Source organism: Dendrobates tinctorius, unplaced genomic scaffold (genome assembly GCF_039654945.1).
Source record: "Dendrobates tinctorius isolate UK_male_01 unplaced genomic scaffold, ASM3965494v1 ptg000114l, whole genome shotgun sequence".
Lineage (NCBI taxonomy): Eukaryota > Metazoa > Chordata > Amphibia > Anura > Dendrobatidae > Dendrobates > Dendrobates tinctorius.
The window spans coordinates 23006616-23032108 of record NW_027361782.1 but is presented as its reverse complement, the minus strand read 5'-3'; the positions used below and the strand labels follow the sequence as shown (position 1 = coordinate 23032108).

General features: G+C 44.4%; 1 protein-coding gene across 7 annotated transcripts in view; it reads left to right on the top strand.

Moving 5' to 3' along the window:
- Positions 1 to 25493, top strand: part of DACH2 (dachshund family transcription factor 2) — a 417731-nt gene that overhangs the window by 220158 nt on the left and 172080 nt on the right. For all 7 annotated transcript variants that reach the window (XM_073589884.1, XM_073589881.1, XM_073589885.1 and 4 more), the window contains one exon: positions 20934 to 21065. In XM_073589884.1, the coding sequence (XP_073445985.1) occupies positions 20934 to 21065 (132 nt within the window). The remainder of the gene's footprint in view (positions 1 to 20933; positions 21066 to 25493) is intronic.

Genomic DNA, 25493 nt, shown 5'->3' with positions numbered 1-25493 from the left:
ATAATATTGTGGTACCGTGTTAGCCAGAAAAATTTATGTAAATACTTATGTCCCAAAAAAAGAGACAAGTATTCAAGGAGTGATACCTTTCTTGGCTAACCAGAGAAATTACATTTGCAAGCTTACAGAGCTCAGGCGGCCCCTTCATCAGGCTCCATTACAAGTGTATTACTGAGAAAAGATATCAACATTTATATAGGAATTACACAAGGACATGTGTAATTCTTGCTAGAGAAAAGCCAAGGAAATCAAATTAAGGTTTTTGTTATACATGCAGATGAGGTGGAAGTTTTCTATTAGAGATCTGAAGACCTTCTTGTGGAGGTGTGAACTGTGTCCATGTAATGAGTCATGAATCCAGGTGTCAAATTGAGTCCTATTGTTAGAGATTGAAACATATTTATCAACTTGAACTCTCAGATTTTTCTTTCTCTGTCACTACTAAAATGACCTTTCAATATTAGGACTTTTACATACTGTGTCCAGGTCTAGAGAAATGTATTCCTACAGGCATGCCCAGCTCATATTTTATTGTATGTCTATGCAGATTCATCCTTGTTTGTAGTTTTTGTTTTCTTCCCTGATGTATGTCCCTGCATTGCACTTTTACGTTGTATCATGTACACCACATTGGAGGATGTACATGAAAAAGAGTCTATGATCTAATAGTGCTGATTTGTGTTGGGTATGGGGACTTTTATCTGTTGGTGATATACTGTATACCCAGGAAGAATCATCCGTCAAACACGCGTCGGGGTCCGGAGGTACAACTTGTCACTTGACAGTAATTTTCCGGTGGACACGTGCCCAGGTAATATGCAGAGGATCGGGGATAATATTGTTTGAGTCTATCTAGTCATATTAAGGGATGCTATGATGGTAGAAGGCTATGGGAATTTCTATTGATGGCAAAACCATGTCTTTAATTCATTTGTGATCCGTTGCTGTGTCTTTCTGCCATGCATATGTGCTGCACTTTCATTGTATATGGATATGTTTACATATGCAAGTCAAATAATGATTGTGAATATGTAATGATTTTGGTTGGTACATGTCTATTAGATATTTTATAAAGTATTTATACTATTTGAAGTGTCATTAAATGATCTCTAATATGATGTAATGGACAGATCAACTATTTTCTATACTTGGGTATTTCTGTGTCCCCTTTCTAGATGGCCTCTTTTTGCATGGTTTAAGGCACCAATTTGTTTTGTTTAATTTATTTTGTGTCAGATTTTTGATGTTTAAATAAACTTATTTGTGTTATGAATTGTAGTTATTTCACTGTAGGATCTATATGTTTATATATGTCACGAAGTGTTGCCCATCCTTTTGTAGGATTAATGGGCATGGGTAGTATGCTTATTACTTTATGCAATAATACTACTGCATACAATGTGGCAATAATACTACTGGATATGTTGTCCCATCAGTGGCCGGATTCTCAAAGTATATGGAACAGAATATTCCCGCTCCATAACATTCCCACTCCCTGGTTCTGTAGATTCGCTGCCATTAATTTAAAGATATGTTGAAAAAGACTCTGGTATAAAATAAGAAAATAATTGACCCTCGCCCTCATCGATCCCCACAGCTTCCATTACAGAGCTTTCCTGTCCGCACTTGCTTTTGCTCCCTGATCCTGTACATGACACAGATGTCCATAAGGTTTTTGTCCTATCTGGGACGTTTATGGCTTATCGACATGATAAATGTCCAATAGGTGATGGTCCCACCATTGGGACTCCCATCTATCTTGAGACCAGGACTCCATCTCTTATCCACATCATTTTCTAAGCTCCAAGAGAAAGGAATGGAGAGATACGCTCCTCATAGACCACCTCTCCACTCCTGATGGTACATGATGGAGCACTGTCCTCCGAGAGATGTGGATCCCAACAGCAGAACTTCCTTTTATTGGGCACTTATGACCCATCCTGTGTCTATGCCACATGTCTGAGGTGGGATCAGCCCTAAAATGAGGTTTCAAATTCCTAGTTTAGTAACACTTTATACATAGTGGCATGGGTGCAGAGGGGTGTGGAGATCTGGGGCCCCCTGCAATGTGGACATCTCCCTTTGTAGTTGTGTCTGTTTTTGGGGCTGCTCCCCTGAATGTCACCACATATTGGTTGTTGGGGTCCGCTAATGACGTACCTGCAGTAATATCACATTAGTGTGCACTACAGTGTAACAGGTGCTTCATTCCTGGATACTTTGTATCCGTCTTGCGGCGCAGTATCTGGTCACATCAGATTATTACCGGCCAGTAATGTGACTGTAATATCTTTGTATGTGTCGCCTCAGGACCGGCCGGATTCACCTTCCCTCTGTAATGAATACTAATGTGTCGGGGGGCCGCGCTCGAGTTTTGCCTTCTGTCCTCCATTTGTGAGATGAGGAGACAGGAGCAGGGAGATAACAATTAGTCACTGGGATGGGGGCCGCAGCCCTGGATCCAGCACTTTATTCATCAGGATTGTCTGCGGGAAATCGGAGTAGACAGCGGCTTGAGGACTTTCCAAGATTTCTTCCGCACCGTTCCATGTTTGCTCTGCTGAACAATGGCGTTTGGCTCATTAATGGTCCTGTAAAGTGGGTTGTATCGGGGGAGGGGAGGCGGGGGGCACGGCCTCTTCCTTTAATATTTCTGTATTTCTCAAGATGCACTTATCGTGATGGATCAAATTAAACTAAGTAGCAATGTCAGAATAAATGTAACGGAGAGAACAGCATGTCCTGCGGTCGGCTCTGGCGTTCGGCGGAGAACACGAGCGCTTTATGACTCGGATTTACATATCGCCTTTATTTTGTGCTTTGTGCGCATTTGTACAGTCAATTTGTTTAATTTGCCGGGTGCAGGTTCCTCCGCATCCTTCACTTTACATCATCAGCTCCTTTAAATACATAAATAATTGTTGTGTGCTCTGGAAAAATCAATGACGCTCGTTAGAACATTTCAGGAGCTTCCGGACGGTTAACGCTTTCCATGCTGGTATCTGTACCACGGCTGGGAATCCATCACTGCGGCAGCTGCGGTTAATGGTGGTTACAAAGGGATCTGACGGGTCCTGTACAAAAAGTAATAATCACACAATACTCCATGTAACTAAATGACTGATTCACACTTTATCCTACCCCGGCATTCATCTTTGTTTAGTGTCCATTGCCGTTATATCTTGTGCTGGATATCACTGCTCTGGCATACTCCTCAACAACGAGTGTATTATGGCTGCACTCACTATTCTGCAATTCTTCATATAGGTACACAGTGACTGCACCAGCAGAATAGTGAGTACAGCTCTGAAGTATACTACAGGATGTAACTCAGGATCAGCAATGTAATGTATGTACACAGTGACTGCACCAGCAGAATAGTGAGTGCAGCTCTGGAGTATAATACAGGAGGTAACTCAGGATCAGTAATGTAATGTATGTACACAGTGACTGCACCAGCAGAATAGTGAGTGCAGCTCTGGAGTATAATACAGGAGGTAACTCAGGATCAGTAATGTAATGTATGTACACAGTGACTGCACCAGCAGAATAGTGAGTGCAGCTCTGGAGTATAATACAGGAGGTAACTCAGGATCAGTAATGTAATGTATGTACACAGTGACTGCACCAGCAGAATAGTGAGTGCAGCTCTGGTGTATAATACAGGAGGTACCGTAACTCAGGATCAGTACAGGATCAGTAATGTAATGTATGTACACAGTGACTGCACCAGCAGAATAGTGAGTGCAGCTCTGGAGTATAATACAGGAGGTAACTCAGGATCAGTAATGTAATCTATGTACACAGTGACTGCACCAGCAGAATAGTGAGTGCTGCTCTGGATTATAATACAGGATGTAACTCAGGATCAGTAATGTAATGTATGTACACAGTGAGTGCACCAGCAGAATAGCGAGTGCAGCTCTGGAGTATAATACAGGATGTAACTCAGGATCAGTAATGTAATGTATGTACACAGTGACTGCACCAGCAGAATAGTGAGTGCAGCTCTGGGGTATAATTCAGGATGTAACTCAGGATCAGTAATGTATGTACACAGTGACTGCACCAGCAGAATAGTGAGTGCAGCTCTGGGGTATAATACAGGATGTAACTCAGGATCAGTAATGTAATGTATGTACACAGTGACTGCACCAGCAGAATAGTGAGTGCAGCTCTTGGGTATAATACAGGATGTAACTCAGGATCAGTAATGTAATGTATGTACACAGTGACTGCACCAGCAGAATAGTGAGTGCAGCTCTGGAGTATAATACAGGATGTAACTCAGGATCAGTAATGTAATGTATGTACACAGTGAGTGCACCAGCAGAATAGCGAGTGCAGCTCTGGAGTATAATACAGGATGTAACTCAGGATCAGTAATGTAATGTATGTACACAGTGACTGCACCAGCAGAATAGTGAGTGCAGCTCTGGGGTATAATACAGGATGTAACTCAGGATCAGTAATGTAATGTATGTACACAGTGACTGCACCAGCAGAATAGTGAGTGCAGCTCTTGGGTATAATACAGGATGTAACTCAGGATCAGTAATGTAATGTATGTACACAGTGACTGCACCAGCAGAATAGTGAGTGCAGCTCTGGAGTATAATACAGGATGTAACTCATGAGCAATAATGTAATGTATGTACACGGTGACTGCACCAGCAGAATAGTGAGTGCAGCTCTGGGGTATAATACAGGTGGTAACTCAGGATCAGTAATGTAATGTATGTACACAATGACTGCAGCAGCAGAATAGTGAGTGCAGCTCTGGGGTATAATACAGGATGTAACTCATGAGCAATAATGTAATGTATGTACACGGTGACTGCACCAGCAGAATAGTGAGTGCAGCTCTGGGGTATAATACAGGATGTAACTCAGGATCAGTAATGTAATGTATGTACACAGTGACTGCACCAGCAGAATAGTGAGTGCAGCTCTGGGGTATAATACAGGATGTAACTCAGGATCAGTAATGTAATGTATGTACACAGTGACTGCACCAGCAGAATAGTGAGTGCAGCTCTGGGGTATAATTCAGGATGTAACTCAGGATCAGTAATGTATGTACACAGTGACTGCACCAGCAGAATAGTGAGTGCAGCTCTGGGGTATAATACAGGATGTAACTCAGGATCAGTAATGTAATGTATGTACACAGTGACTGCACCAGCAGAATAGTGAGTGCAGCTCTTGGGTATAATACAGGATGTAACTCAGGATCAGTAATGTAATGTATGTACACAGTGACTGCACCAGCAGAATAGTGAGTGCAGCTCTGGAGTATAATACAGGATGTAACTCAGCATCAGTAATGTAATGTATGTACACAGTGAGTGCACCAGCAGAATAGCGAGTGCAGCTCTGGAGTATAATACAGGATGTAACTCAGGATCAGTAATGTAATGTATGTACACAGTGACTGCACCAGCAGAATAGTGAGTGCAGCTCTGGGGTATAATACAGGATGTAACTCAGGATCAGTAATGTAATGTATGTACACAGTGACTGCACCAGCAGAATAGTGAGTGCAGCTCTTGGGTATAATACAGGATGTAACTCAGGATCAGTAATGTAATGTATGTACACAGTGACTGCACCAGCAGAATAGTGAGTGCAGCTCTGGAGTATAATACAGGATGTAACTCATGAGCAATAATGTAATGTATGTACACGGTGACTGCACCAGCAGAATAGTGAGTGCAGCTCTGGGGTATAATACAGGTGGTAACTCAGGATCAGTAATGTAATGTATGTACACAATGACTGCAGCAGCAGAATAGTGAGTGCAGCTCTGGGGTATAATACAGGATGTAACTCATGAGCAATAATGTAATGTATGTACACGGTGACTGCACCAGCAGAATAGTGAGTGCAGCTCTGGGGTATAATACAGGATGTAACTCAGGATCAGTAATGTAATGTATGTACACAGTGACTGCACCAGCAGAATAGTGAGTGCAGCTCTGGGGTATAATACAGGTGGTAACTCAGGATCAGTAATGTAATGTATGTACACAATGACTGCAGCAGCAGAATAGTGAGTGCAGCTCTGGGGTATAATACAGGTGGTAACTCAGGATCAGTAATGTAATGTATGTACACAGTGATTGCACCAGCAGAATAGTGAGTGCAGCTCCGGGGTATTATATGACGATAATTTTTGTGAATATTGGGTGGGATGCTTTTGCGGTTCCGTCGTACTGTTTGTGGTAGAATCCGTCTTGCTTTTTATTTTTTTTTTTAGTACCTGACAAATAGTGGTGATGTGTTAGTGATACATTTCTTGGTTGCTTGGGTGTCATTCCTATAATGTTTCTCTCTTTTTTGCATAGTATAATGTACAGAACTCATTATATCCGGAGAGTGCAGCACATTTAGGGTCTGATGAGGGGAGAAGTTTGCAGTAAATAAATGAGAGATGTTCCTTGACTTTATGCACAGGTTGCTCTTGTTATAAGACCCTCTTATAATGTCCTGGGTGTTTTTCTCGCCTTCAGTATAAGGTTGTACGATGACTCGGGCGCAGTCGGTGTCTGTTTACTCAGAGAAGGTTTGTGGTGCAGATGGCAGATGGCGCGATCCCTCGGTGCCCCGGCCGTTTATAAGAGCACAAGTATTAATAATTTAATGACAACGCCATAAATCTGCGCCCGACCAATCTAGCAGATGAGGCAGAACTTTATATTTCCATAATGGAGATTATATCTGAGAACGTTTCTGATTGTTGCGTTTTATGAACCTCCAGAGTTTATTATGAAAAACACAGACTATAGAAAGTCTTCACCAGCGTCTGCGAGCGGAGTGTCCGTGATTACGCTGCGTAGGAGGCACTGACGTGCGCTTTGCAGATGCAGCGCGGGCCACACAACACTGTTCATCCTGGGCCTCCTGGTGCATGTATACAATGCAGGTGTAAACTGACCCTTAATAGGAGCATGCAGTTAGAGAAAAGTACAGATCCCTCTGACAAGGGAGATCTCTGCACCATTGAGGCTTGTACAAAGTTGGATGATGACCCATCTTAAAGGATTTCTCCAGGAATTTCATATTGATGTCCCAAACCTTAGGATAGGACATAGATATTTGATTGCTGGGGGTCAAATTGCTGAAATCACCTCTTTGCAGTCAGATAAAGGAGAAAGCACTGAAGGGGATTTAATATTGCTGCTGCAAAAAAGTTTCTGGTCTAAAAAAAAAAGCCACAATTTCTGCCGCACTCACGCCATTTTTTACTGCTTTTCAGGTGAAGTACGCATAGAAGTTTAGTTCTAGAAATTTACTGTGATTCCCACCAGAAATAGCTTAGATGATGAATGCAGAATCCATGTGATGCTTCTTATGCCAGCGTACTTTAGAATTGGCATCACCAATCAATACAGTTGTGTCTGTGCCGTGACGGCACTTCAGTCCCAGTTACCGCAGTTTGATATTGATTTGGACTTATTAAGGGGAATTTGTTAAAACTGGAGTTTCATATGATGCCAGTGTGGTGTGAGGAGTGCCAAATCCAGTAATAAGTTGGATGTATCTTTTGGCACTGTGCAACATTGTATCAGCAGCACACAAGATTCCCTCATACTTGGATGCCTTTTCGGATCCTGGTGGACCTCCCCTTTAAGTGTTCAGATTTACAAACTGTCTCCTTATTCATCGCTTTGTAATGCAGATTTTGTTCCTTCTCCTTCATGATGATATTGAGGTCATCCTCGTGGTGATAGGTTTAGGACCTCATTTTAAAGAATCTGCATTAAGATTTCCTTGAAGCCATTGTTACCTCTGTTTCTCAGTGAATTAAGAGACCATTTTACCTTTTTGCATTATTTTTGGAAGAATTAACAGCACTTTCTAATTTTATGATGTGTTTTCTTGCGAGATCAGACGTAGCAGCAGCTCCAGGGCACCAGCGCCTCCATAGTTGGTGGGAGACCTGTTACTGATTGGCAGCCCAACATTCTTTCCCTCTTTGTGACGATCTGTCTCCACACCCAGGACACCCCCACTGACCTCACATACAGAAATCTACATGCCATCAATGCTCAGGGGCTTATAAACAATCTGCAGTCATCTTTGGCCACAATCTCCTCCCTCTTCTGTCCAGACTCTGCATTGTCACATTATAATTGTGACTCTGAGTCACTACTCACGGACAAACTATGAGTCAGGGTAGTCAAAAGGTCCGAGGTTAAATACCTGGTGGGCTCATAGTACAGGCTCCGTTACACATAACGATGTCCCAGCGATACCACCAACGATCCGACATGGATGGGATCGCTGGGACATAGTTAGGCTGATCGCTGGTGACCTGTCACATAGACAGCCCCTCCAGCGATCAGGACCAGCGAGCAAGCTGGTTTCCAATGTAACCAGCGGGTATCTAAGAGCCGCGCGGCTCTTTAATACCCGCTTTTTACATTGGAAACCAGCGTCCAGTGTCGTTTATCTCTGGTCTCTCGCTGCCACATGCAGCGATGCGTGCTGGCCAGTGGGAGACCAACGATCAAAAAACGGCCAAGGACGTTTGAGCGCGATCAGCGATACCCGGCAGGGGGGCCGGTCGCTGATCCATGTCACACACAGCGATATCGCTGGTGAGATCGCTGTGGCGTCACAAAATCAGCGATCTCGTTGGCGATATTGCTGTGTGTGACGGGGCCTTAAGACACGGGCAGGGTCAAAAGCCAGAAGAGTACGTCAGGACTGGTTAGTAAAACAAACAAATAGATAGAGCTTGAGGTCATATACCTGAAGCCAGAGAGCGTCAAAAGCAGGAGGATACTCTACAAAAACAGTTACGACAAACCCTAAGTTCAGCAACAAGGCCAGAGGAACGAGACACCCCAGGGCTAAGTAACGGCACCTAACTTAAGTAAGGCTACAGCTGCCACTGACTACTAACAGCTCGCCAGTTAAATACCTTGCAAATGATTAATGATGGGAGGAACCCAAGGAAACACCCGCAGACAAGACCAGATTTAGCATCAGGGCTGTCAATCAGAATGCTGACTGCCCTGCACACCCCAGGATCAGATTGGATGACTGGACTGTCACTTCCCAAAGCTGCCAGTCCATTTCACACACTCCACATCCCATAGGACGGCTGAGTTGTTACAGCGTCCGTGTCCACAGTCCATGTTGAAATCGTGCCAATAATAATACATTTCAGAATTCCCTGGATGAAGCCGCGTCGGCTACATGGAGAAAGACCCAGCACAGACAGCAGCCGTGACACATGCTGCAAACACTTTATCTCTAAATCTCCTCTAGGTGCGGAACGTCTGTGAAGAAAATCCCTTTCAAGAGAAGGCTTCATCTACTATAAGTTCATGCTGAAAACTTATAACTCTGCTCTTCATCTGGCCAAACAAGTGACTTCACCGCCTTCATCATATTACTAGTCAACGATCTAACACCACTCTGCAAAACCTTTCACTCCCTACTGAGCCCTAAAGTGCAGGCCTCGGTCACCAACCTCAGCGCTGACAATCTGTCACTTATTTCCTACAAAAAATCAACTACATCTGTCAGGACACTTTTGCACAATCCACATAAGAGTCTTGATCCTTGAGTCTGTAGCAGAAGTAGAAGTGACCTGGCTCCTTGCATCATCTCCCCCTACTACCTACTGCAGTGACCCTATTTCCTCACATCTCCAGTCCCTTTCCCCAGCTGTCACCATTTAACTAAAATATTTAACCTCTCTCTTTATTCTGGTATCTTTCCCTTGTCATTTAAACATGCCATCATAACTTCTTTGCCCATCCCTGGACCAGAACTATGCTGCTGACTTCAGACCTGTCTATAATCTTCCCTTCATCTCAACACTCCTGGAATGCTTGGTCCACTCCCGTCTATTCCGCTATCTCTCAGATCTCTCTCTTCTTGATCATTTATAATCCGGTTTCCGCTCTTTAGACTCTACTGAAACTGCCCTCACTAAAGTCTCTGATGATTTCTTAACAGCTAAATCTAATGATCACTGCTCCCTGCTGATCCTCCTGGATCTCTGCAGCATTGGACATTGAGTAACATAGTAACATAGTTTTGAAGGCTGAAGGAAGACCTTATGTCCATCTAGTTCAGCCTATTTTTATTGCAGCTGTTCTGCATTGTTGATCCTGGGGAAGGCAAAAAACCCACAGAATAGAAGCCAATTTTCTCCATAGGGAAAAAAATTCCTTCCCCTAAGCTGGGTCAACCATCTACCTATAATATTCTGTTATTCGTAACCTTCTATACTGTTACTCACAAGAAAAGCATCCATTCCTTTCTTAAATTCATTCAGTGAGTTGGCCATCACCACTTCCTCAGGAAGAGAACTCCAGAGCCTCACTGCTCTTACCGTGAAGAACCCTCTTCTATGCTGGTGCAGAAATTGTCTTTCCTCCAAACGAAGAGAATGCCCCCTTGTTCTTGTCACAGTCCTTGGTACAAACAGTTCATTGGAGAGATCTCTGTATTGCCCTCTGATATACTTGTACATATATATTAAGTCTCCCCTAAGTCTTCTCTTTTCTAGAGTAAATAGACCTAATTTTGATAACCTTTCTGGGTATTGTAGTGAACCAACTCCATTTATCATTTTAGTAGCCCGCCTTTGAACGCTTTCAAGTTCAGTAATGTCTTTCTTGAGCACCGGCGTCCAAAATTGCACACAATACTCCAAGTGTGGTCTGACGAGTGATTTGTGCAGAGGGAGAATTATGTCACTAGCTCCTCCTCACTATGCTTCACTCCATCAGGCTCAAGGACACCGCTCTCTCCTGGTTCTCCTCCTACCTCTCTGACCGCTCCTTCACTGTATCTTTTTTTGGCTCCTCTTCTCATCCCCTTACTATCGGGGTTACTCAGGGCTCAGTCCTAGGCCCCCTCCTTTTCTCTTTGTATACTGCCCCTTTTGGACAAACAATAAGTAGATTGGGTTTTCACTACCATTTCTATGGCTGATGACTCAATTATACACCTCGTCTCCTGACATCACGCCTACATTATTACATAATACCAGTAATTTCTGTCTGCTGTCTCTAACATCATTTATTTCCTGTGTCTAAAACTGAATCTCTCCAAAACTGAACTTTTCATGTTTCCTCCCTCCACTAACCTGCATGTTCTCGATATTGCAATTTCTCTCTCTGGTTCTACCATAACATAACTCCCAGCAGCACGCCTGCTGTCTTGGGGTTATATTTGACTCAGAACTTTCCTGTTAGGCTGTGTGCACACGCTGCGGATTTTGCTGCGGTTCCGCAGCGGTTTTGGCCGCTGCGGACCCGCAGCAGTTTCTGCTGCGGTGTACAGTACCATGATTCCCTATGGGAATCAAAAACCGCAGTGCAGACGGTGCGGAATTTTCCGCGCGGATTATCTGCGGTTTTCAATCCACAGAAAGAATTGACATGTCAATTCTTTCTGCGGATTCCCCTGCGGTTTGCCATTTCCTCCATTGAGGAGATGAAAAACCGCAGGGCCAAACCGCAGAGCAATCCGAAGGTAAAACCGCAGGTCTTTTGACCTGCGGTTTCACCTGCGGATTTTACAAAATCCACGCGGATGAATCCGCACCGTGTGCACACAGCCTTAGGCGTCGGATTTCTGTCGCTGCACAGCGAGAATCCCGAGCCTTAATTCCGGCGGTCTCCCATTCCTCTCCAGCCGCAGAGGAGGTTGCTCCGCAAACTCGTCGGTCCAGGCGCTCTGCTCAGACCAGCTCCGTGGGATTGCCTGCTGCTGCCACCTCTGGCACATCTATGGCAATACATGCTGCTCAGCAGCGAGATTCTCCAGGGACTAAGTCCCCATGTCAGGCCACTGAGCATGCCCGTGGAGTGATCTCCCATTGGAGATCGAAGGTCACGTGCTCAGGTCCTGCTCGTGTTCGGATTGGCCCATCCGAGAAGCCAGGAAGGTCCCGGACGCTCGCGGCTATAAAAGGTTCGCATGGCCGCTCGGCCATGCGCTAGGATAGACTGTATTTACAGACAATGTGGAGTGAGTGATGTATGCACATATAAATGTCTCTGGTGAATGACTCATTAAGAAACCCCTACTCTTGGTACGCATGTGTTGTGCAGCCTAGCCTGCTAGCGCCCAGGCTTAGGTGTAGGTAGGACAGAGGTTGAGTCAGGCATCAGTCCTCACCAGGGACTCGGCACGCCTCAGTGCACGTGCTCCACTTCATAGCCAGCGTCTATAGCGGTGCTCGCAGCAGCGACGCCGCGCGCTCAGTGGGCCTAGAGGGACTCTAACCCTGTGTCCTTGGGGTAGAGTTCTGTGGCCGTACACTGTGCGCTCTTTTGGCTGGGCTCCGTGAGCTAAACAGGCTCCGGCATTTACATTCAGAGGTTGTGCGACTCTGTGCATTAACAGAGTTCGCACCTGTTCACATTGGGTCACGTAACCCACGTGTGACTGTTTTTACGCTGCTCTATTCTTCCGCCATTACTTAGCAGCAGTATACCACCTCTGCACGGTGGACCCCGGGCTGCGAACGCACCTACTTTTATTTTATAATTTGGTGCGTTCCGCCAGCCCTAACATTTCCTTTATCCCTATATCCAATCTCTCGCTTGCTCATGTCACCTGCATCTTAAAAAGCATCTCCAGAATTTGACCTTTTCTCACCTTTGACTCTGCAGAAACTCTCACTGTCGCTCTTATTCACTCTCGTCTGTACTACTACAACTCCCGTCTGATTGATCTCCCTCTATCCAAACTGTATTATCTCCAATCCATCCTGAATGCAGCAGCCAGGGTCGTATTTCTGTCCAGCAGTTACACCAATGTCTCCAGCCTGTGCCAGTTTTTACACTGGTTGCCCATCTGCTACAGAATACAACTTAGCAAAAAAAAAAAAAGCTGGAGTATAAGTTGTTAATCATGCAAAATAGAAGCATGTTCACACCGTCCATTAAAAAGACAAACCTAACAGAAACAACATGAACATATGCCCTGCTGTAAGTAAATAAGTAAAAACAATAGTGCATATAAATTACATTGGGTACTTAATAAACACCATTTTTGATCAAAAAAGCATAAAGCCATTGCACCAGCATCAAGGTGTACCCGAATTTGGTTAGGTTTCAGGTTTCTGCACTTGGTGCAGGTAAATGTGCGGCCTCCCTTTCTTTGCGCAGGACATTGCGCTTGTATATCTTCCCATTACGGGGTATCTATATTCAGGACTCGGTCCTGCACAACCCTTATTCACATTAACTTAGAATATAAATAAACTTATCTCTCACCCACAAATTGCTCCAAAGTTCTGCACCGCCCTATATCTCCTCCCTCATCTCTGTCTATGACCAACACGTCCCCTCCGCTCTGCAACTGATCTAAGACTAACATCCTCCATAATCCACAACTTGCACCTCCATCTCCTAGATGCGCCAGTGCTCTGGAATGCACTACCCCAAACGATCGGACTAATATCTCGTTATCTCGTCCCCATGTTTATAAGCGGGCTTCAAAAACACATCTGATATTGGATTTTATATTTCCGGACTCCTGGTTAGATACGCTACTTAGTGCCACTATTTCACAAAGTTTCTAGGAGACACATTTTATTAACCACTCTGTGTCTCCGGAGGCATTAATAAATATCCCTCACATTGGGGCTCTAAGAGCAACATTTTTTGTATGTTTTCCCTTGAACTACCCCTTTCTTTCTATGTGAGGACAGACTATACACTGTGTTCCAAATTATTATGCAAAAAAATATTTCCTCATATTTTCTCTAAATTACCTAAATGAATTGCAGTCATTGTTATTTTCCAGTCATCTAATATTCTAGTATAATTGCAATGTTTTTGAACAAACTGCCTATGAAAACAGTATATTTTTAAAAATAAGAAACACTCAAAATGCATGTTCCAAATTATTATGCACAGCAGAGTTTTCAACCTTTTTTATTTTGAACAAAAAAAATGGTCAATTGTGAAATTATAAGCATTATCAGCTTATAACAAAATGAAATCAAACAGTGTTCAAGTCAAAACTTTATTCTAGGTGATGTTACATTTGCACATAGGACCCCTTGTTGGAAAGAAGCTTCTGAACTCTCTCGTCCATTGAATTTGTCAGTTTTTGGATGGTTTGTGCTTCAATTGTTTTGCATGTGGACAGAATACCCTCCCAGAGCTGTTGCTTAGATGTGAACTGCCTCCCGCCATCATAGACACTCCTTTTGATGATGCTCCAGAGGTTCTCAATGGGGTTGAGGTCAGGGGAAGATGGTGGCCACACCATAAGTTTGTCCTCTTTTATGCCCATAGCAGCCAGAGATGCAGATGTGTTATTTGCAGCATGAGACGGTGCATTATCATGCATGAAAATGATCTTGCTGCGGAAAGCACGGTTCTTCTTCTTGAACCATGTCAGGAAGTGCTGTTTTAGAAACTCCACATAGATTATGGAGTTCATCTTTACCACTGCAGGGATCCTAAAGAGGCCGACAATCTCTCTCCCCATGATTCCAGCCCAAAACATTACTCCACCTCCTCCTTGCTGGCGCCTTAGCCGTGTTTTCATGGGGTGTCCATCAACCAGCCATCCTCCACTCCATCCATCTGGACCATCGAGCGTTGCACGGCACTCATCACTGAACAAAACAGTTTGGAAGTCAGTCTTCATGTATCGTTTGGCCCACTGGAGCCGTTTCTGCTTGTGTGCAGTGGATAGAGGTGGTCGACAGGATGGCTTACGCACAGCTGCAAACCTCTGAAGGACCCTGCATCTTGTTGTTCGGGGGAAGTTGGAGGCACCAGCAGCTTCAAAAACTTTTTGCAGCTGCTCTTTTAACCTGACGCAATTGCCTGTTGGAAAGAGTCCTCAATTTTTCCTTATCAGCACGCACACGTGTGTGCTGGGAATCAGCTACATACTTCTTGATTGTGCGATGATCACGATGAAGTGTCTTGGCAAATTTGATTGTAGTCATGCCTTGACCTAAATACTCCACAATTTGTTGCTTCTCAGCAGCCGACACATCCTTTTTCTTTCCCATTTTGGCAAAAAATGTAGGCTGCTTAATAATGTGGAACAGCCTTCTTAAGTAGTCTTGCCTTTATTTGGACACACCTGCCAAACTAATTTGCACAGGTATCTGCAATTGCTTTCAGTGATATTAAGAGCCCTGACACACATCACCATCAATGAGTTTAAATGGCAAACAAAAAAATTCTAACCTTATCACTCCGAAACTCTTTTTGCATAATAATTTGGAACACAGTTTATACTAAGTTTGGCACACATTCTTTAACTATTTGAGCGCCGTTTGTAAGTTTTTAGTTTACATACACTTTAAAAACACATCTGTGTAGACAAGTCTGTAGCCTGAGCTCAGTAATACGGTATTACTCTCCCCTGTTCCCTCCTAAATGTCAGTCATTATCTGCTCACCCTATTTTTCTGCCTCCACATCCTCCATGATCCCAATAGCACATGGTGACTGCATTCAGACTGATCCTGGCTGATGACGGATCCTGTGGCTTTATATGGAAACCCCTATTTATTATACTGATGGCCGGATTGTAGATGACGGCACGTTCTACCAATGTGCCCCCCTATTAAGCCCCCGTTACACACTGCGATATCGCTAGCAATATCACTGTAAAGTCACCGATTTTGTGACGCAGCAGCGATATTGCTAGCGATATCGCGGCATGTGATACTTACCTCCGACCGGCTCCCCCGCTGGTTATCGCTGATCGCGCGAGAAGCTGCTGGACCATTCCTCGTCGGCCACTTCCTGTGGCGCTTCCTGCTGTGGAGACGAGCGACGCATGGACGCGGGCGGGAGGACGCAGGATCGCCGCGTCTGACAGGTAAGTAGCGACCCCGGTCCCCTGCGATGTCGCTGGTGAGATCTGCCTGAGTGGTAGCCCACTAGCGACCATTGACCATTGACATGTCCATTCTTTCTGCAGATTCTGCTGCGGTTTGCCATCTCCTCCATTGAGGAGATGAAAAACCGCAGGGCAAAACCGCAGAGCAATCCGCAGGTAAAACCGCAGGTATTTTGACCTGCGGTTTCACCTGCGGATTTTACAAAATCCGCGCGGATTAATCCGCACCTAATCCGCAGCGTGTGCACACAGCCTTACACCTCTTCCATTATGAGGTGTAAAACCGCAGATAAACCGCAGGACTTTTGTCCTGCGGATTTACCTGCGGTTTTCTCTCCAAAATCCGCAGAGACAAAAAACTATGTGTGCACATAGCCTAATATGGACGTGTACAGACAATAAAGTGCTGTGGTATATGTTGGCACTATAGAAATAAAATTATTATTAATCCTATGATCACAGCTGACGTTATAATGAGGCTCCAGTTATTAGGAAATCCATTACCTGATACAATGTGATTATTAGGTTCACTTCCTACTCTTTTAAGGTCGGCTCTTCAGAATCTGCTACAAAATCCGTGTGTTACTTGCAGATTTTATTTTGCAACATCAAAAACTCAGCAAATACTAATTGTGGGAATTATTATTATTATTTATTTATATAGCACCATTGAATACATGGTGCTGTACATGAGAATGGAGCCTTACTTGCAAACTGATGAAATCCACCCTGATTATGCGCATAGAATTGACAGCCTGCGGATTTGAATAATGGAACAAAAGACTAGTTCTAGTCTGATTTACGCAAAAAAAGAAAAATAAAATGTGTGTTTAAGTAAGTTAAAGGAAGCCCACCACCTCCTTCTCCTCTTCACCATCGTTCTCCTCCCATCAAAATTTTCACCCTATTAATATATTGCTGTCATCATATTATACAGCACTCAGCACTTACAATTTCTCATTTTCCTTTCTACCCTGATAATTCTTCTCTTTTCCATTAGGTCTATGTCATCACGTGATTAAATAATAACTGAGTAGCTGAATCCTCCTACGCTCTATGTAGAAACAGGAGGTCTATTCTCTCTGTATGAGTCATCATTGCAAAAGTCCCTAAAGGGGGAGGATGGAGCAACTGGGTCAGGAGATGAAGACTGGGATGATAAATACAGGGACAAGAGACTTCCAGTTTTTACATAGAGCAGAGAGTAGAGAATATTTTACTGGGTAGAAAGGGAAAATAAGCAAATGTAAGTGCACAATGCTGTATAACATGATGACTGCAATATATTAAAGGGATAACAATGTTAATGGCTTCACTTCTTTAAATATCATCTGTTTTTTTCAGTACACATCATGTAATACTGCTGCTGCCTCATCTGTCAATGACTATAATGTTCATCCTGAGCCTCCTGGTTCATTAATAGAATTCCAAAAATATTAGCGGTTAGAGAAAATTGTTCGGAGGGTTTTGCCTATGTAAAATGGTTTACAGTTAGGCTAAGTGCACACGTTGCAGAAAATTTCTGCTCAAAAACCTGAATCCCTTCCCAGAAACCGCACCTATTTATCCGCGGCGTTTTTTTGCGTGGTTTTGATGTGTTTTTGATGCGTTTTTTTCCGCAGCGGTTTCTAAACGCATGGAAGAAGCCAAAACCGCAGAAACATCCGCAAAATTAATGAGCATGCTGCGTTTTTTACCGCGATGCGGTTTTTTCGCGGTAAAAATCGCATCAATGTGCACAAAAAGTGCAAAATGCATAGAAATGACTGTGCAGCTTATTTTTAGCGGTTTTATAGCGGTTTTATAGTGAAAACCGCTAAAAAAATGCTGTGTGTGAACACAGCCTTATACTCCTATCAAGGTGTTTGAAAAGTTGGTGACCGAGTTTCTAGGAACAGTGTTCCAGCAGGATGGCATACAATGTATCTGTAGATGAATGTGCCACTCAGGGTCTGTGGAAAGTAGAGTAGCAGCCACCATGGGCACCGCATCACTTCCAGATATTCCCAATGAAAACTGGCATATAGTGTAGTGTCATGTAACATTTGAGGATTAGATACCATTCAGGATCTGTAGAAAACTGTGTAGTAACCACGGTGGGCACTTATGTATCACAGCAAAGGAGAAGTGAAGGATAACGCATACAAAGAGTGCAAATCAAGAATAAGGCAGATTTGTAGCCATTCAGGATCTGTGGAAAGTTGGGTGATAGTTCTACTGGGCTTTATAGCAGCTTGCATCCCTGTAGGAGACCACGATAGTTATGGGATGAGGATGGAGTACTCATGTTTCTCGTGATTTACAGGGTCTGGCATTCAGTTTCATCGATGATTCACAATCTGCCGCCATCCGCGAGTCGTTAACGGTGAAGAATCGCTGCAGAACGCGCTTCAGTCATGATATCACGTAGGACTGAAATATGGAATAAAACCTCAACTGTGCCAAATGGATCCGGCCGAGATCAAAAGGCAAATGTGCGGCGTCCTCTTTCATCTCCAGCCTTCCATTTCCAGGGAGAGCGACCTTTTCTCCAGCTTTCAGCACTTTCGCCTTTTTGATCTTAACCTTGTAATTTTCTTTAAGAAAAGGGGGAAGACCTTAAAAACTTAACAAGACAATCAGACAATTCACAAGGCTTTTATTGAGCAAATCGAGGAGTGTTTTCTATGAGTTGCAGGAGGAAAGCTGGACGGCTAAGTTTATGGTTTGTGATGAGTGTTACTTCAAGGAGGGGAGAAAACAAGGGGTTAAACAGCATGTTTCTACAAAGCAGAAAGTAGAAGAAGGAAACAAACAACAAAGAAGTAAAAATAAACAAACAAGAAAAAAAATTGTAACAATCTTCAATTCTCTTCTGCTTTTCTGTGTATTCCCCCGGACAGATGGATGACAGCTGTTGTATCAACCTTGTCGAGTGTCTCCCAGCTTTCCAAAACTCCTGAATGGCCAATCTGTATAAATGGCAGAATTGATTGCGAGGTTCTGGAGTTGTGGAATTTACGGTCAGCGTGATCATGCGTGAGCTGAGGGTCTCTGCCCAGCAGTTTGCACGATCAGTGAGGGTCTCGGGACCCTGGTCCCCATCAATCTACAGGACAATTAATGGGCTATAATATTCACAAGATATTGATAGATTTATATATTATAAGTTTATAGTCACCTTTGAAACGCTTTCCCTTGTCAAATGATGCAGTATTGCTGGGTACAGGGGCACACATAGAAATCCTTGGATGCCATGATTACTGTTCATCATGGCACCTAAGGGGTTAAACTGCTTTGCTCCTTGCTGACGTCAATCATAGCCATTAACAGATGGTGTCTACTGTGTAGGATGACACTAGGCGGGGGTGGGGCCATTTGGTGCTAGACCGTCCCCTGCTCATGGATTCCATAGCAGTCACGGGCCTGCTGCAAATTGGTGGTACGCTGCTCTAGCGATGTATAAAAGCTGAGTAACAATCCCCCACTGGCGCAATCATGGAAGCCATATTGGATTTTCAGACGCAAGCTTAACTTAGAACCAGTTCAATAGAGTTTCGAATGCCCAAGTGCAGGGCTGGATGCACCTTGGGGTTACGGGGGGTTAATTAGCATTAACGCCTCAGCTTCTGGTTCACAGGACTTATGGAAATGATGACTTGTGCATCGATGTATTTACTGTGTGTATATATGTATAAAAGATATATATATAGGAGACCGTTTCCATCCCTGATCTGAGTGCGGCATTCTTTGCTCCGTCTTTCTGTTATTTCTTTCTGCACCCTCCCCCCAAGCGCCAGCATGTATCCGCGAGCCATGCTGCCATCACTTTATTCTCGCCCAGTGTTGGTTGCGGAGCGCCGGTTGTAAATGTAATTAAGTGTTTTGTTTTAATATCAGAACAAGCATCAGTTCACCGACTCCGGCGTTTGGTTTAATTAATTTCCAACCATGGAATCCGATTGCTGAGTTTTCCTAATGTAGTTGTTCGCAGTTTTGACAGCGCGGCTTTGTCTGATACGAGGTGATGAGGACGGATGTGTTACGGGATCATCGCACTCGGACTGTTGGGGGTCAAATTCTGATGCCTAGTCCGGGGCCACACGGAACCTGCAGGGCTGGTGACCGGGTCCAGTCTTCTCATTATGCAGAGACTAGGTTTACTTACCCATCTGCAGCTTTCCATCATCACCATTAATAACGAGGTCTGAGGATCCAAACTGACAGTAGAAGATGAGCAGATCTTCGTAGGAAAAATTGCTCATTTAGTGTTCTGATCGCTGACTTCATTCGGCAAAAACAGAGCTTTCTCTGCACAGTGCTCGCTGCAGCCAGTACTGTCAATCACAAATGCAGGAGGCGGGGCATTCAAAACCAGAGGGCGGGGTGGAGTGCTGAACCTACTGGCCACACCCACTGTGCGCTAGCACCCTACATAGCATATTTGTCACGTGTGTGATTTCTTACAGAGGCGATACCCCCTCCATGTCAAAGTTTCCTGTTTATATCCAGAAGCTGAAAGTCTAATTCTGACCTCAAACTTCTCATTGTTAAAGCTTTGCCACAATTGTATCCAGTGTATTAAATGCTCTCAGGACTCCAGACTGATACATTGTAAAATCTAGGGGATTTGTGCGGAATGTCTGACCTGGATACCTTGTAACAAACCAGTCCAGTGGTGCAGTACTGAGCCTTGTTCCTGGGGTTCTAGAGGGTCCTAGTATTGGGACCCCAGCGATCAGAAATTTACTATATAGCCTGCGGATTATTGATCACTTGCTGCATTTTATTTGAATGTATGCCTACCGACGAGTCTGCGAGGAGGTGACAAGTGTCCTCCAATCACATCCAAAGCTGCGTTCACACATGCAATGCTTTTCTGGTGCTGGCGGTGTCTTTGCTGTACAAAGGAGATTGACAGAACTCGCTACATCTCCCTGAGTGCTGCGCAGCAGGATATTTAGGGATATTTGTGAGAAAGGTGAAAAATTAGAAATGAAATGCCGTTTGTAGGGTGAATTTCCAGCGTTCTCCTGCTGTCAAGTACATTTTGTGTCTGACAACAGAAATGTCTCACAATTTACTTCTTTCTTCCATCAGGACTCACGGCGGCTGCTATGGCGGAAGCCATGAAACTCCAGAAGATGAAGCTGATGGCGATAAGCAGCCTCCACGGGAGCGGCAGCCAGAACGGGACCGAGTCCGAGAATGAAGAACTCAACTCTAATGCAGGTTAGCGGCTGCAATAGCTTCGGTGTGCGCGGGCAACGGGGTCAATGTGCTGGAGCAATGGAACCAGTGTGTGCGGATAACAGCATCGGTGTGCTCGGGCTATGGAATCAGTGTGCTCGGGCAATGACGTCAGTGTGCGCGGTCAACGGGGTCAGTGTGCTGGAGCAATGGAACCAGTGTGTGCGGGTAACAGCATCGGTGTGCTCGGGCTATGGAATCAGTGTGCTCGGGCAATGACGTCAGTGTGCGCGGGCAACGGGGTCAGTGTGCTGGAGCAATGGAACCAGTGTGTGCGGGTAACAGCATCGGTGTGCTCGGGCTATGGAATCAGTGTGCTCGGGCAATGACGTCAGTGTGCGCGGGCAACGGGGTCAGTGTGCTGGAGCAATGGAACCAGTGTGTGCGGGTAACAGCATCGGTGTGCTCGGGCTATGGAATCAGTGTGCTCGGGCAATGACATCAGTGTGCGCGGGCAACAGAATAGGTGTGTGCGGGCAACGGTGTCAGTGTGCTCAGGCAATGGCGTCAGTGTGCGTGGGCAATGGAATCGGTGTGCTCGTGCAATGGCGTCAGTGTGCTTGGGCAACGGGGTCAGTGTGCGCAGGGAACAGAATTGGTGTGCGCGGGCAATAGTGTCAGTGTGCAGGGACAACATAATTAGTGTGCTTGGGCAACGGTGTAAGTATGTGTGGGCAAAGGGGTCAGTAGAGCCACCAAACATTGCAAGGTTACTTATATAGTATTTGTTCTCTAGTTCTTTGCTGTTTGCAAGATCTCTGCTTGTTGTTAGTGAGAAGAGTTTTAGAAATAAAAAATAAACATCTGTCCTGACCAAAATACTTCTTACAGCTGAGGGTTTGTTGCAAGTGTATCTGCTGGATATATTCTCAATAGAAGCAATCATATAGGTGGGCTGAGGACGTTAAATGGATATTAAGGGGCCCAAGACATTGAAGATTTTTAAAAAATAGTCCCTTGGCGATTCTTTCCTGACCTCCAGCGTCACATGGACAGTGAGGTATCGATCCAGCTCGATAGTCTGGTGCTTGTCAGGAAACAAGCTCGGGAGGCTGAGGCTCGTTTAGTGCTCAGAAAACACCTTGAGCACTTAACGCCTTATTTGCCTATGAATTAAAATACAAATTTCTCTGCAATGCAGCATCAGATAGAAGATATAAAGGTGTCGATGGATTTCCATTTCAAATGCCTTCATGCCCAGATATGCTATTTGTGGCGGGTTGATCTTACTGACAGATTCCCTGTACAGTCAGGTCTCTGCTGCAGAATTTACAAATGCAAATAGATCCTAATGTTCTGAAGGCCCCTTCCTTCCTGCAATGTAGGTCGACATTAGGACAGTGCTAAGGCTCGATGAGTTGTGAGATGGATATGGGTAAGTAAGTGAACCCCTATCCTTAGTACATCAGTGGCCTCAGGATTTGCTGGAGCTTCTGTCTGCACTCGTCACTACGTTGCCCTGACTTTTCTTTTTCCCTGGCGCCAGTCCTTGGCCTTTTCATATTTTGTCTTGTATTTTTGGATTTTGACGGCGCTTGCTGATTGTCATTTCTGCTCCAAGGTGACCCGTGCTTTGTTCCAGCCTGTAACTAGTGTAACATTTCACACTTACAGCCATGTGCACACACTAAGTATTTGCAGAATTTCTGCATCTGTTGGCAGAAAAAACGTTGTGTAAAATAGGTGCGTTTTTGACTCATTTTTTTTAATTGCATTTTTGTTGCAGATTTTTCCCCACAAATTTTTACGGGTGAAATCTGCAGGAAAAGTGCTGAAAAAATTTATCGTTAAATATTTATATGCGTGGTAAATCTGCAAGGAAAAACCAGCAACGTGTGCACGAGACCTCAGGAGTCTCATTCACTTTGAGGGTACCGGGAAATCCTTCATGTTGTGTGTCAAATCTGCACAGAAAAAACGTGATACAAATCTACAACGTGTGCACAGACCCTTTTGATACCATTGCTGTACTAATCCCTACTGATGCCCCACAGAGACTCCTGCTTTTATCAGCACTTCGCCGTAAAGAGGCCTCGGGGTGCGGCGGCCATACTGTGGAGATGTCCTTTGTGTTTGCCTTTTGTTGTTTTTCCGTATAAACCACTGATTAATTTCAACATCTGTCCAATATCCAGCGGTCAGAGGATTGGATCCCAGGGTACAAGTCGCAGTAATGATGGGAGTTATTGGTGATTGACAGGAGAGCGTGGCAGGAGCTGGCAGACAAGCGCAGCCACCATCCAAGTGCCTCAGGTTAAAATTAAATCATTAACCTCCTAATTGGGATTCTTCTGTTTGATGTAACGTGAGCATAAAATACATTCTTTTCTGGGTTGTTTGTTACGGACATGTAAGGAAACTTTGACATTTTGAATGACTTAACTCTTCTGACAGTTATTTATCTGGTGGAAGCAGAGATGGACCTGACCTGTTGTCCTGTTCATCCTGATCTTCTTGTTTCATGAATAAAATGATAGAAAGGCAGTGAGGACTGACACTTGTAGTCCATGGTGTAGGAGAGAAGCGACAGTCAGGAATATGTGTCTGCCTCATGAAATACGGTATATCTGCCATTGGAGGCACATAGTAATGTTGTAACAGCAGAACGCTCCTCTCCTGCAGTAGAGAGGCCAGAATCGGGCACAAACTGCAGATTTTGGGTCTTTCTTCCCTTTGCTGTTTCTGTATTCACACCATTTCTCCCTCCTTGCTGGCTGGTTGCAAACTTTTTGTACAACGTGAAGTTGCGCAAAAAACATCTGACATTTCCAGGTGTTTTACCCCAGAATTATTACAAATGCCACTTGCTGAATTGGAGCCTTTTTGTTTATTTTCTGATTTTTCTACGGCAGAAAAAAGAAACATAGGAAATCAAAAGAATTGGGAGACAAACAGCGAGTGAATAGAAGGTGCCGGATCCGCGATTCCGAGCTGCACTAAGTACGGCACATAATGACAGGAACATGACTCCGCATCTAGATGTGAAGCATGAGTAAGGTCTCCTCGCTGCGTTTCATTGAGCTCCAACGAGATATTGTGTTTTATTGTTTCAGGAAATTAGTCCGTGTGCCGCGCCGCTCGCAACGTTCTAATCCATCAGTAAAGGTTACGGCGGCGCAGAACTGCTGGAGAATTAATGGCTTAATGACAATAATTGGAGCTGTCACAAATCGGCGCATTCTGTAACTGAGTGGCACTGCGCTGGTACTCAGCGGAAGTGATTGAGGCTTCCGGTGGGGGGCATCTACATTCGTTATGTAGGAATATTCCGACACCAGGGTCTTTGGTGCAATGTGATCCAGTCGTGTCCTGCAATCTGACCGTTGTGCAGTCCTGCAGATGCCGCACACGATTGTCCGAATGCCACAGTTTTATGTGTATGGCTTCTCCCTGCTCAACTCGTAGCGGCTACCGACAAACCTTGTGAGATTGGAGATGATCAGATGAAGAATGTCATCAGGAATTGGAGGATTATTCGGTTCTTCCTGTAACACGGGGTAGTGATGGCTACGCTGTCTGCTCTTTGTCCTTGGCATTGACCTTGGCAGCGTCAGACAACCTCCTGGTAATCCAGCACTGAGCATCTGATGGCAGATGAGTGGTTTCCGGATCACTGGGAATTTACTGTAAGTCATCTTGTAGCCGTCGATCCATCCATCTTATGTGTGTCTTGGCGGTTAATGTATGGAGTGCGGAGATGGAGAAGTTTCCCATAAATCAGCGAAGTCGTCTTTTCCACTGATTGCTTTTTAGAGAAAACTGGAGACAGTAAATTCTTCCCTTTGCTCGTTGCATCATTACAATTAAGCGATCGGAAACAAGCTCATTTACATTTTATGTCTCCTCTCAATCATTCGGAGGTCCGTGAGCCAGTGCCAGATCCCCCCCCGTTAGTCACATCGCTCCCATACCATTGGCCTGGATGGGGCAGCCGCTGGATGCTGCTTGTCTGTGGGGTTCATTTCTGTCTGATCCTAAAATGTGATGAGATGGGAAACCATTTCTTTTTTTTTTTTTTTTTTTTTTTTTTTTTTAATTTTGTGATTCATGAAGACGAGAAAAACAAAAGTGATGAACCAAAAACGCAAACACTAAGGAGATCATCACAAGAAAAGACGCCGTTAAAGGGATAAACTCTGATCCTGTAGAAATAAACAATCTGGGATGTGATATTTGAGTGCTGAAAGTAAAAATCCTTTAATCCAGCACCTAATTATCCAGAAAGGACACTTCTTTTGCAAGTTAAAGTAATCCTGTGGACACGGCCGGTGTGTATGGCGGACACTAGTTGACTGGATGTGACCGCGTTTCAGGGCAATGACGAGGTCTGCGATTCATCAGGAAGTTTTGGGCAGAACTCTTTCATAAAACAAAGTATTTGTGCAACTTGGGACTACTTTTTTGTTGTTT